A 14,006-nucleotide genomic window follows, 5' to 3' on the forward strand; every position below is an offset into this window, starting at 1 on the left:
ATCTGACCCGCGAGGGAAAACCCTAAACAAACGAGAGATGAAAAAGCTCCTAACCCTAAGGGTAAACTTCTAAACAAAAGGGACAGACAAAAACCCTATAAGAAGAATTGCTAAACAATCAGTCACTTAGGAAGGGTCATAACTGGCTAAACACTCTGAGAGGAGAGAATCCCTTAACCTGCGAAAACTTTAAGGCAGGAAGGAAAGAGGTTGGCTCAAGAAATGTTCTATCGTTGCCTAATCCGACAAAGTGTTCTCAAAATCGAGAGTCCCGAAACTCAAAAAGGATCCCAAGGAACGCACAAAGAATGATCTCGAAAGTGAAAGAACTCCTAAACCCTATAAGAAGTAATGACCTCGAAAAAGGGGAAACCTCTAAGCCCTGTAGAAAATGATGAGATAGGAAAATGGACACGAAGGGCAAAGGGGTGGCTCAAGAAACATTCCGTCATCTCCCAAATCCGAGGATGATATGCCCAAAATCAATGGAATATTAAAATGCAAAGAGTATCCCTAGGAACTTGAAGAGACTGTGCCCGGAGAGGGAGGAAATCCCGAAGAAAGGATCACAACGAAAACAATGAAGGGGTTATGCTTGATATACATATATATGAAGCCACGGAAACCAATGGCCGAAGAGCGAATGTGGCAGCTTAAACATAGGTGGCTTGATGGAAATCATATTCAGTTAAGCTCTTGGAGACATTTAACAGGTATAACCTCATGTAAACATAGTTGGAGGTAAAAGAATGCGAGGAAGCTTTCAACCATAATACATCGAAACCTGAGACTTCTAGGAATTTGGATTATATGACATTTGTTTGAGAGGCATGATCATATCAACAGAACCTTTAAGCAATAGAAGTGATAAGGTTGGGCCAAAAGAACCCAAAACGATGACAAGAATAACAATGAGAATATAAACCAGATGATGCTTTCCAGACCAAATGGATATAATCAGCAAGATGAAAGATTAATCAAGATCCGAGAATCCCAATGCTGTACCGAAACAAAAATAGGCCTTACATTCAGAAATCAATTAGCTTGCATACTAAAAGAAAGGAATGTATGCCCACCCCTTTTCTTATCAAGGAAAACTCGTTCGTAGTTTTAAAAGTAGCCACGAATGCATCAACAGGGCTGGCCTAGAAAGAAAGAAAGAGCAGATGTGCGAAGGAATAGAAAACGATGACAAGGGGCAGATAAATGGAGAGTCATGACCTGGGGAATATAAACTGGGCCCAGACCCAAAAATTCATGCTAGAAGAAAATGCATCAATTCTCAGGTATGAAATATAGTAATAGGACAAAATAAATGTCCCAAACTACCAAGATCATTCATCTTGAACTAGCATAATAATTCCATGGAATCACATAGCATGCAGTAGATCCTCAAACCACACTTAATCATCTCAACACTAATTTAAATGATGGAAATTGATGAGAAATTATACCTGATTCCTTATGCTCAACAGATTGCTAGATGATAGAAAACAAGTGTGATGACCGTAAAAGTGAATTGCTCGAAACTCCGGCGGAACCAAATGAACTACAGCTTTTCGGAAAAGCCACGAGGTGCCATGGAATTCCTGCAACAATTATTTTCTTCTCCCTTATCTACAACCAATATCCTAATGGCAGCCCTCTCCCAAAACTCCAAACGAAGGTATCAAGCCTCCATTTCACACGAATCAGAGGTAGCAATTGATGAAGAGATCAGAACCCCTTCTTCTCTCTGTGGAATGGCTCTCGCGAATCCCATGTTCGCGGTCAGAGCAGGAGCGCACCAGTAATCTCCGGTTCCGAAAATGATCTTGTTCTTCACTGCAATCTTTCTAGTTGTGGGAAGACCCATCATACGTTCCGAAGGATTATCCTGCTTTCCAGATATGACACCTTGTAATACTGTTAGGATTGGGTTATGAAGCTTGGACATCACCTGTGCCATAACGAATTCGAAGTTGTTCTTAAAACAGTCTCTCATTTCAGACTCTGATGTTGTAAGCAGACGCTCCGCACCACCATTACTTATTCCCGAGATAAGCGCAACCAAAGCAGTTGTATCAAAATTTACCATAGCTTCACCCGACATAGCCTCAGGTTTAGCAGCTGCTATATCCACGAATGCAAAATTCATTCCAGAAATTAAAGAACAGAACATATTACTTGAAACCAATCCATCAGGATTTTCAGGGAGTTCAGCAGCTCCAGTGATTTGACCTTCGATGCTCTGATCAGAATGCAAGTCTGTGTTCTCGACATTATCAACCTTTAGCTGGAATGCACGGGCTCCTCCGCATACTCTTGATGTATCATTACTATTCGCAACTACATAAACCCACTCACCCTCTAATTTGGTAAAAATAAGAGAATCGGGAACGCAGAACCCGGTTCCAAACTCGATGGCCCCAAATGCATCTCCAAGCTTCTGCGAAACAACATCATCGACCCCAATGGAGAAAAACAAAATTACTAATAACGGCTTCAGAGATTGTGCCGAAGCCGCTGCCAGGACCTGTTCTACACGGGCTCTTAAACCCTTATTTCTGTGAGAGCCGGGCCATTTTTTATTTTTTTTTAACTCCAAGAAATTCTAAAGAATGGTGATAATGGAAGAGAATTTGAGATGGGTTTGAAGAGGTTTCTATAAATATGGGAGGTGGGTTTTAGAAATGGGTTTGGTATATGTGGGTTTAGGGGTGGAGAGATGGGCGGAAATAATGGGGGTTACCGGATGGGGTTTGCCGGAGAGATGAGGGAGATGGCCGGAGCTCCGGTGGGAAAACGAGCCGAAGGAGTGGGTTTTTCTTCTTCTTCTTCCTCAACTTGCCCTCTCTCTCTCTCTCTCTCTGTAAAATGAGGGTTTGATGGTATGGTATTGGGGTTTTGGGTTCCAATAGGATGGGGTTTGAGGAGATACAAAATGGTGGCTGCCATGGGGGTCGGATTGGGGATGGAAGATGGGGTAAAATGAAATGGGTTTTCTGGTGGTGGCTGCGAGGAGATGGAGGTTGAGGTTGTGGATGTGGTGGAGATGGAAGATGGAAACGATGGCTAAAATTGAGGCAAGTAGAGAGGATGGGAATGGGTTTGGTAATGGTAGAAGGAGGTATTGGGGTTTGATTTGCAGGGGAAACGGTGGAAATGGAGGTGATGGTAGGGTCGGTGGCTAGCAAATTAGAGAAGGGGAATAGGGGGAGAAATACAGAGGCGATGGTGGCTCCGATGGCTTCGCCGGATTCCGGCAAACCCACCGTAGAAGATGAGTAGAGGAGATCGGATTCTCCTCTCTCTCTCTCTCTCTTCCTCTCTCTAAGTGCTGCTCGGTGTTTGTAAGCCCAAGGGTCTACTCTCCTATCTTGTTTTGATGATTCTAAACATAATTGATTGTGTTTTTGAATACTAATCAATTTGCTTTGAAGTGTTGTGTTTAAGATAGGATTGAACATTGAAGAAACCAACAGACAACATGGTCATGCTTGAAGATGTACCAACACAAGAGTCAAAGGAGCTAAGTGGAGCTCACATTATCTCTCAAGCAAGCATACACAAGATGGAAGATCAATTGAAGACCTAGTCTAAAGAGAAGTTGAAAGCTGCATAGGTATCATTGTACATCCTGTCTCTTTAGATTTTCAAGTCAAGGCAAAGTGTTTTCAAAATGTTTTTCAAAGAACACTTAAAGAACTTTAAAGGGTTAGTGAATGATTATGTGGTGGACCAACATGTTGGGACCCTCATAAACATTCCATAATTATCATAGGAGTTGAGTTCCAAAAGCTAAAAAATCAAATAAGCAAAAAATACACAAACTGCTGATTTTTTAGGCTTCTCGGAACTCCGAGAGTTCTCTCGGAACTCCGAGAAATGGTCCAGTAGCTTCTGGCTATTTTCTCGGAACTCCGAGAAATGGTCCTGTAGAATATTTTGTTCTTCTGGCCGTTCTCTCGGAACTCCGAGAATTTCTCGGAGCTCCGAGAACCTCGCGACAGACCAAAAACTAGCCGTTGGGATTTAAATTAACTTGTGATTTTTGATATCCACACCCCCAAACGGTCATATTCTTTGGTGAGGCTATATATACAACATCTAGAGGATTCTAAAATCTTTCCCTAGTTAGATTTTGAAATAACTTTCACAAAAATTTTAAAATCTTTTAAGAGCCAAGGCTCTGATACCAAGTGAAAATCCGATATAGGGGGTCCCAAGTTATAATAGAAATGACAACTATGAGGAGGGAGAATACGGTTGTTTAAGAAAACTAGAATTTACCAATTTGAAAAACTTAAACCGATTAAGAGATCAAAAACAATATTTTAAGCATACAAGTTAAATCTAATGGTGCAATGCAAATGAAAGAGCAAAGAGATAGAAAGAGTGCACCCGAGATTTAAAGTGGTTCGGTCCTCAAACCCGAGGCCTACTCCACTCCACCAACCAAACCCGTTGATGGCTTCACTATTTGATCTTCTTAACCTTGGCGAAGATCGGTGCCAATTACAATTGCTTTAACCTTGGTGGCAATCCTCACCACGGAGAAAAAAGGGCTCCGCTTCTCCGAATACTCGCCCGAATACAAATCTTGAAAGATGAAAGAAAGAACTAAAAAATCCCTTCAATAGGGTTACAAAAGATGTACAATTGAGAGCCTATGATCCAAATCCTAGAGTTGGTGATGAGAGGCACAATTGAAGCTTGATTCACTCTTGGGTATTCAAATGAAGTTTAAGAGTGTTAGAATTGATAGTTTGTATGTTTAGAACACCCATATTTATAGGAAAAACAAAATATGACCGTTCAGTGGCATTACGGTAATTCCAGCAAAATTCCAAACGGCTCTTTTTCAGACCGTTGGAGTGTTCTCGGAGTTCCGAGAATAATTCTCGGAGTTCCGAGAATTCTCGGAGTTCCGAGAAAAAATCTCGGAGTTCCAAGAAGCCTCACAGAAGTTGGAAAAAGTCTACTGGACCATTTCTCGGAGTTCCGAGAATTCTCGGAGTTCCGAGAAAAACTCTCGGAGTTCCGAGAAGCCTATGCAGAGCAGATTTTCAATTCTGTTTTTGGGCTTCCAGTTCTCAACCAAGATGGGATTGCTATGAGGGTTCCAAGGTGTTGGAACTCCACAAATACAATCACTTGTTTATTTAGGGTGTGTGAGATTACTTTAATTATGCCTCTAAAAACCTAATCTAGGTTTGGATCAATTACATTAAAAAATGGTCTTCAATATTAATTTCTTCATGTCTTCAAGTCTTCATGACTTCTTGCTTGATGACTTTGGCCTTCCAATTAGTGGTCCAATGTGGGCTTCTTGGCCTTCAATCCAAGCATCCTTGATCTTACTTTATCAAGATCTACAACTTAGACAAACAAACACATTAGTGATAAATGATCACTTGTGTATTGGAATCATCAAAACAAGATGGGAATGCCAAGGTAAAAAACCATTGGGCTTACAATTTCCTCTCTCTTGATGATTTGAAAACCTCCTTAAGCATTGAAGAAAACTTGCAACCCATTTTGTGCTTAAGATTTGATTCTTCCCAAACTTGCCTTGCACTTGCAAATTTATTGAGTTGGGATTCTTAGAGCTTTCACTTGCAACTACCATCATTGAAGAGCAATCAAGGATCTACAAAGAGCATCAAGCTTTCAAGAAGAAGCCAAGCTATTCAATCTTCACTTCTTGTATAGGTGGCTAGGGCATTCCTTATTTTAATTCCCTAGAGAGCAACCGCTTAGAACTCGGCGGAGAAGGAGAGTCTTTGTAAAGGTGTAAGGGCATCCTCATTTAATATCCCTTGGAAGTGTAACCGCCTCGGAGCCGGGTATCGTAGAGGTCTCCAATAGTGGAAATCCTTAAGGACGATCTTAAGAAGAGTGGAGTAGGGCTTTGCCCGAACCACTATACATCGGTGTGTTCTTTCTTGTCTTGCATTTCCATTATTAATTCTTGGTTTGGCATTTCACTTTGTTTCTAATTATTTGCACTAACCAAATATTTAATTAAGTGAAGAAAATTCCAATTAGGTTCACAAGTAATTTTCAAAAGGGATAATTTAAGTGTTAAAATTCAATTCACCCCCCCTCTTGTTTATTTCAGTGTTGGTAGTGGTGGCCGGCCAATGGTGGTGGTCGGATTAGATGCGAAAATGGGGAGGAGAAGATGGTGGTGGTATTGGAGATCCTATGGAGGTGGTGGCCGGTCCTCCTGCTCCTTCTTCTCCCTCCCTTTTCTCCCTTTGCGGCGGCAGAAATCCTCCTCTCCTTCAAACCCTAGTCGATGGGTTTTATTAAAAAGAGATGATGAATTTGACCCCTTTTCTCCCCCGGACAGCCCCCTAATGTGTGATTTCCAAAAATTTCTAACCAATAGGGGGGGGGCTAAGTAGAAAACGGGGCAAGAAATTTCTTTCTCTCCACATGATTCTAAACCCTCTGATTTGATCCAAGGGCCACTAGGGATTGCTTGTGAAGGAAGAAACATAAAATTGCCAAGAATGCCCTCTTTTACATGGGAAATGACGTATTTCACCCCCTCTTTTCTGAACTTGCACCACGACACCGTCCTAACCCGTTCGCTAGGCAGACGTGCACGAATCTTGACGAAATTTTGTAGGGACCTTGGTGGGACCCTAAGCTAGCCTAGGGTGTAATTTGGGGTCCTAAAACAATGATTTGAAAAAGTTATGAACAAAAATATGGAGGTGCAGGGCACGGTCAAAATTGGGTGTCTACAGATGCCCCTCTTTGGCAGAGTGTGCTTGTCACACGAATGTCAAAGCTGAACAGACAACACATTTTGGCCGGCCCGGAATACAAGACGGGTAGAGAACGTTCGAGGAGACTCAAACTATCAATACCGAAATACAAGACGGGTAGAGAACGTTTGAAGAGACTCAAACTATCAATACCGGAATACAAGACGGGTAGAGAACGTTTAAGGAGACTCAAACTATCAATACCGGAATAAGACGGGTAGAGAACATTTGAGGAGACCTAAACTATCAATACCGGAATAAGACGGGTAGAGAACGTTTGAGAAGACTCAAACTATCAATACCGAAATAAGACGGGTAGAGAACGTTTGAGAAGACCCAAACTATCAATACCGGAATAGGATGATGATACATCGAGTTTTTATCCTGGAATCAAGAGCCAGATCATTCAAAACGGGTAAAGAATATTTGAGAAGACTCAAACTTTCGATACCGGATTACAAAACAGGTAGAGAATGTTTGAGAAGACTCAAACTATCAATACCGGATACATCGAGTTTTTATCCTAGAATCGAGAGCCAGATCATTCAAAACGGGTAAAGAATGTTTGAGAAGACTCAAACTTTCAATACTAGATTACACGACAAGTAGAGAATGTTTGAGAAGACTCAAACTATCAATACCGGATACATCGAGTTTTTATCCTGGAATCGAGAGCCAGATCAATCGAAACGGGTAAAGAATGTTTGAGAAGACTCAAACTTTCAATATCGGATTACACGACAAGTAGAGAATGTTTGAGAAGACTCAAACTTTCAATACCAGATTACACGACAAGTAGAGAATGTTTGAGAAGACTCAAACTTTCAATACCGAATAAGATGATGATACATCGAGTTTTTATCCTGGAATCGAGAGCCAGATCATTCAAAACGGGTAAAGAATATCTGAGAAGACTCAAACTTTCAATACCGGATTACACAACAAGTAGAGAATGTTTGAGAAGACTCAAACTATCAATACCGAAATACAAGACGGGTAGAGAACGTTTCAGAAGACTCAAACTTTCAATACCGGATTACAAAACGGGTAGAGAATATTTGAGAAGACTCAAATTTTCAATACCGGATTTCAAACGGGTAGAGAACGTTTGAGAAGACTCAAACTTTCAATACCGGATTACAAAATGGGTAGAGAATATTTGAGAAGACTCAAATTTTCAATACCGGATTTAAAAACAAGTAAACCAAAAACTCTGCTTATATTCTGAAGATTGTAAAACTGAATTCCAAACTCCAATGAGGATTGGATTTTTTATTATTATTATTATTATTTTTAAAAGAAACTGGAAATCGAGGGTCCATAGTAATAACCATGGAGAGCTTAGCAATAAATTTGAGGTCCATGGTAATTAGCCACGAAGAGCCCAACAGAAACAAAGATAAGTAATGGAAATGGATGAAATGATCATGGATAGTGGGTCCACGATATACCTTAAAGGATATATCATAAAGAGCCACTCATAAAGCAAGGGTCCATGGTGTACCTGACTGGTAGACCATGAAGAGCCAAGAATGAACACGGATAATGACAAGCACTAGAGATGAATAGAATGAGTATGGATAGTGGGTCCATGATACAACTTGAAGGGCAGATCACGAAGAGCCACTTGGGAAGCAAGGGTCTATGGTATACTTGAATGGTAGACCACGAAGAGCCAAGAATGCATAAGACTTACACAGATGACTTAGTGATTGGAGAATTGGTTTTTCTGGGATTAAATGTCTCTTGCCGAGAAAAATGGGAGTACGAGTTCCTTGCTGAGGATCGGACTCAAGTAACTTGCAGGGATTTGGATATTGACCCTTCTTTAACAGATGAAAAACAGTCTGCTGAGGTTTGAAGTTGCGGGAGCAAATTCTAAACTCCGCTGAGGAAATTGATTTTCTTTGGAAATTGACTCTTTTAAAAAGAGGGCTCACTTGAAGAGTTCAGAGATTTGGCTCACGACGTGCTCGCATCTCTCTTACTTCAAGTTGTTGTAAACATTGGCACTGATTGCCTTTGTGTGCTTGATATCTTTTATGACGCAAGTCATAAAAGATGCCCCTAGTGTATTGTACTTCCATGACAAGAGTCTCAAGAAAAGTAGAACAAGGGTAGATAAGGAAATTTTTGGATTTCCATAGGTTCTTCCTTTGGAATAAAGATGGGAAAATGGCTAAGCTCAAAGACTTCTCCTTTCATTGACCACTATTTGAGGTTCGTTCTTTCCGCCACCCACTGTTTGAAACTTGACATATTCAACCTGTCGGAACAGGATACATAAACCAGGATCTTTCATTTTGGAAGGTGTACACTCCTTCCTTTCAGTGCCTTACAATGTGGACCTTGAAAGAAAACACATACCAATGAGGATTAGACTTCCAAGGACTTTATCAAAGAAGATGTACATTATTTAAGGAACTCAACTAACTTTTGATTCACTTTTAGATAAAATGGGTTATTTTTTAAATGGTAAGGTTAGCCACCCTCGGAGTAATCTTGAAAACCATGTCAAGAGGATCTAATTTCCTCCATCAGAGTTTCCGTCATGGTTATTACCCCCTTCGGATTGTTCAATCTTAATGCCCCTAGTCTAGAAAAGTATCAAAGCAAGTCTTGCCGACACTACTCGGATTCTGGGATCCTACCCTGTTTGAGAATGCTTTTCCGTATCCTTGATTTCTCTTTTCGAAAGAAGTCAAAACTAATGCCTTCCAATTTTCGGTCTAAAAGACCACTTGTCTCAACTTTTGCTTTCCAAGTTGTCAGTCTAAAAGACCACTTGTCTCAACTTTTGCTTGTTTCACCAGAAAGACTTTCTAGGTGGGGTTGGGTTCAAAAGGGTGGGAGTATTTAAAGTTCAAACGATTTGGACCGAATCTGGTCTTACCAGACTACCTACGTACCCCAAAAATGGAGGATCAGGTCCGCGTAGTTCGCCATGGGATTTAACAAAGAATGGTTTAGCTTTTTAGCCTCAAAATTTTGAAATGGGGATGATTTAGCTTTTATCCCCCAGGTTGACCGAATCTGAATTAATCAAACGCCTACGTACCCCTGAATAGGTGGGGATCAGGTCATAACGTAGTTCAAACAATTTTTAAAAAAAATGCCCCTGGTTTATGATGTGGTTAGAAGGAAATGGTTTGATTTGACTTTTGGCCCAAAAGGTTTACAAATGGATTTTAAAACGTTAGGATTTTGGCTAATAAAGGTTCAAACGTCCAAAGATGGCCTCCTGATATATTTGATGTACAAGCTCTTTTGAGTGAAGAAGGTTCAAAGGCATTGAATATTTTTGTTGAGGAGTCTGGCGGTTTCCTGGCGAGACTTCAACCACAGTGCCCATCTCTTGTCTTGAATATCTCGAATCCATGTCTAAGATTCTACAACTCTCATGAGCCTCCAAATGTTGAAGACAATTATAATATTCAATTTATCTCACTGACTCCTTCATCTGGGTCATTGATATTTCTAAGGAGTTGTCTTAGAGACTCATTCACTTCTCTTTTTTTATCTTTCTCTCACACTTTTTTTTTTGCCTTTATACATTAGAAATGTCCATACGCTTGAGATGTTGCGACTCAGAATCCCATTGAATACACGTAGACCAAGTGTTTCTTTTCTTTAGAGCTCAAATCTGTGACTTCATTTTTTAAAAGTCTTCTCTCAATATCTTATCAGCTCCACTGGATGTTTGATGCTTCACTCTCTAAAATTTTCACTTTCAACTTGATGTCTAAAGATGGTGGAGCCTGTGGGACATGATCCCGCGAGAGGGGCGTGGGGCGCGAGCCGCCGCGCTCTCTCTCTTGGTCTCTCGTACCCACGCGATTGGCGTGTGCATTTTAATGTTGATTTGAATTAATCTTTCCTGTGAACTTGGGATCACTAAGGCAATCCGAATTCCACACGAAAGAGACTGACAGAGTCGCCACCTAGATGTGGGATCTAGGACCCGTAATTAACCAGAAATCTAGACTCGCTACCTGGTTACGAGAATGGAAGGTATGGGGAGTTATCCGCCACATGCACCATTCCTGCCCGATAATCGGTCTTCGATTCCAAAAGCTAATTCTTTTAAATTTATTTTAAATGGCTCATTCAACTCTATGTTAATGTGCGAACTAAGTGACATGCATCCTATGATCTAATTTTAATGTGAATCCTAGATGTGTATCTTGATTTATTAATTTGTCTGGATTCATTCTAAGTGAAAGTTCTCCTAGAATTCTAATTTCATGGAAAATCCTAAGTGATTTGATTAAGCATTTACAAGAAAATTAATATACAAAACACCACAATTTGTTTGTGGTGCCGACTCGCGGGTGGTATGCCATCAGACATCCAAGCTGCCTACGTACCCAAGCCTCACTGGGATCAGAGTCGACGTAGTTCGATGCACCTAAGCTAAGCTACATATGCCTAACTCAACTAGGACACCGACTTAGACGGATTTGACTGTTTCAACAGTTTTAAGAGGAATTATTTAATTCAAGTTGAGGATTTTATTATCTTAGGATTTCATCTAAGATGCTATATGATTCTTATCTGAATGCAAGTTGTCCCTTAGACTAATGCAGGTTTTGCCTACATCCTAGTTTACTAGGCTTGTCCTAGGGAAAGATCGGGTGACTAGTGTAACTAGACCTATGGTACGGTTGCTATTCATAGCAAGCGTCCGTGATGAGGCTGGACTCCTAACTCTAGGACTCCCTAAAACCTAGGACACGGCACGACACCAGTGTTCCTAAATTGGGCTCTAATGGTTCTTAGATTGGAAACCATAATCCAATGGTTCCGAAAGACACAAGATAAATCGATTTAAGTTCTCGAGGTTAATGAGTTTCAGATTTCGAAGATTTTCAGTTTCTAGACATTTAAGGATTACCAATGGTTCTAGGGTTCACCAATTTCGGCCTTGAATGGCATCCAAAGGAGGGAATCGTGCGCTCTTTCCTTGTGCAATTTAATACTTAGGTTATAGCATCTTATTGCCTGGCAGAATCTCAGGATTTCCGTGGACACTAACCTCGGAGCCAACAACATGCTATAACTTAAATATTCAAATTGTCAAAGATCAAGTTGCAATTGGGATACGATTATGGATGCACGGGCCATTTTTCCAGGAAAATCTAAAGATCCTAAAATTTCTGTTTCAATGGATTAAGGAGTGAACATGTGACAGAATTTTAAAGTTCTTTAGGAATTTTTATATGATTTTCAATTAATTTCGAATTTTCCATGGATTTTATCAATTTTAAGCATATGAGCGGTTTAACAAGTGAAATTGTTGCAAATAAATTCGAAATGATTTGAAATTTCTACAGCAGCAAGATGAAAATGTATGTAGCTTACAGGATGAGTTTTGCATATTTTTACATTAAATTCACATTTAATCTTGATTAAACCATTAAATGTCCAGATTGCACAATTAACACATAAACTAGTAGAAATATAACTCTAAATTCTATGAAATTTCTACAGAAATACTATATGAATCAAAATAGCATGCAGTGAGATTTTCATGAATTTTAGAAATTATTTACTACCAATTTCGGATTTTACAATTTCCAGACCAGATTATAAATTAACACTACATCCCATATTAAAACAGATCCAAATCACACGAAAATTTTACAGTAACAAGTAATATGGAAGATAAGACTACTGTAAAAATTTTATGAATTATAATGATGATCTGATGTTAGTAAAAATTCTCCTAAAATCTGATAAGTTTCAAAGAAAATATTAAATAATATACCAAATAAACTCCAAAAATCTTTACAAATTCATGGTAAAATGAATCAGTAACATATTATTTTCCCACGAAATTTCATTAATTTTAGAATCTGTTTGGTATATAATTTAATTTTTCTTCGTCAAAAGATGTTTTTTGAAGAGTTTTCCATTTTTAAAACACAATTTGCGGAAAAAATCAGAAAAATTCGGAAAAATACAGAAATATTTTGAGAACAATGCACCTACCTGTGGTGAAGATCTCCGCCCAATCCAAAAAATATAAAAAATCCTGCCGCCGCCGATCCGCTCCGCCGTCTTTCGCTTTCTCTGGAGTGTTTAGAGGGAGTGATTGAGGGAGTGAAGAGATAATGGAAGAAGAATATTAGGGAGAGGGATGGAAGAATATATTGAGGAAAGGGATTGGAGGGAGTGATTAGAAGAGATAATGGAAGAGAAAGAGATAATGGAAGATAAATTTCTTTTTTTTTTTTTTTCTCTTATGGATGGGAAGGGAGATATATATAGGGAGAGAAAGAGAGAGAGAGAGAGATATGTTGGTGGAGAGCTCATCATGTTGTCCCTCTTAGTGGAGAATCCATCATTATTGTTCTTAGTGGAGGGCCCATCATGTTTCTTAGTGGAGAGTCCATCATTATTGCTCTTAGTGGAGGGCCCATCATGTTTCTTAGTGGAGAGTCCATTATTGCTCTTAGTGGAGGGCCCATCATGTTTCTTAGTGGAGAGTCCATCATTATTGCTCTTAGTGGAGGGCCCATCATGTTTCTTAGTGGAGAGTCCATCATTATTGCTCTTAGTGGAGGGCCCATCATGTTTCTTAGTGGAGAGTCCATCATTATTGCTCTTAGTGGAGGGCCCATCATGTTTCTTAGTGGAGAGCTACCATCATTGCTCTTCATAAGAGGCCTCACAAGAGGCCCCACTGAGGCCCCACAACGCGGGCCCCACAATGTGGGCCCTCGGTTGATTCGATTTTAAACAAATGTTCAATGCGGGCCCACCAAACGAGTCCAAATTTAATCAAAATGCATCATGCGGCCCCACCAAATGGGTCCAACTTTCTCGATCCAAATTTAATCGAAGCACCCAATGCGGGCCCACCAAACGGGTCCCAATTCTCTCTGGTTTAGATTTTTCTGAATAATCCTTCTCAACATTTAGCGGGAAAATACGAAACACGACGGAAACGACCAAAAATATTTAGAAATGTAACAAACGGATGCGGGAAAGAAAGACATTGGAAAACCGACGGAAAACAAACCCTAATTTCTTTATCGATTAAGGTAGAGCAAAATGGGGTGTCTACAGATGCCCCTCTTTGGTAGAGATGACGTAGTCATCGAATACCAAAGTCAAAATGACAGAGCCATTTTGCGTAGCTTTAATCGACAAAAGACTCTACACAAACGGAACTTAGACGCAAACATTTACTACCTAATGCAAGGCCCTAAATGAAATCCTAGAATTAGAACATAATAAGAA

At 39.9% G+C, this 14,006-nt stretch overlaps 1 protein-coding gene across 1 annotated transcript in view; it reads right to left on the bottom strand.

The window, feature by feature from the left end:
- Positions 1–1,669: 1,669 nt before the first annotated feature.
- LOC143891070 (uncharacterized) overlaps positions 1,670–14,006 on the bottom strand; it is a 33,995-nt gene continuing 21,658 nt past the window's right edge. Inside the window, exon 3 of the mRNA XM_077395722.1 lies at positions 1,670–2,593. Coding sequence (XP_077251837.1) covers positions 1,670–2,593 — 924 coding nt within the window. The remainder of the gene's footprint in view (positions 2,594–14,006) is intronic.

This window comes from Tasmannia lanceolata, unplaced genomic scaffold (assembly GCF_043159265.1).
Source record: "Tasmannia lanceolata isolate RefF3 unplaced genomic scaffold, GAP_Taslan_0.1 ptg000013l, whole genome shotgun sequence".
NCBI lineage: Eukaryota > Viridiplantae > Streptophyta > Magnoliopsida > Canellales > Winteraceae > Tasmannia > Tasmannia lanceolata.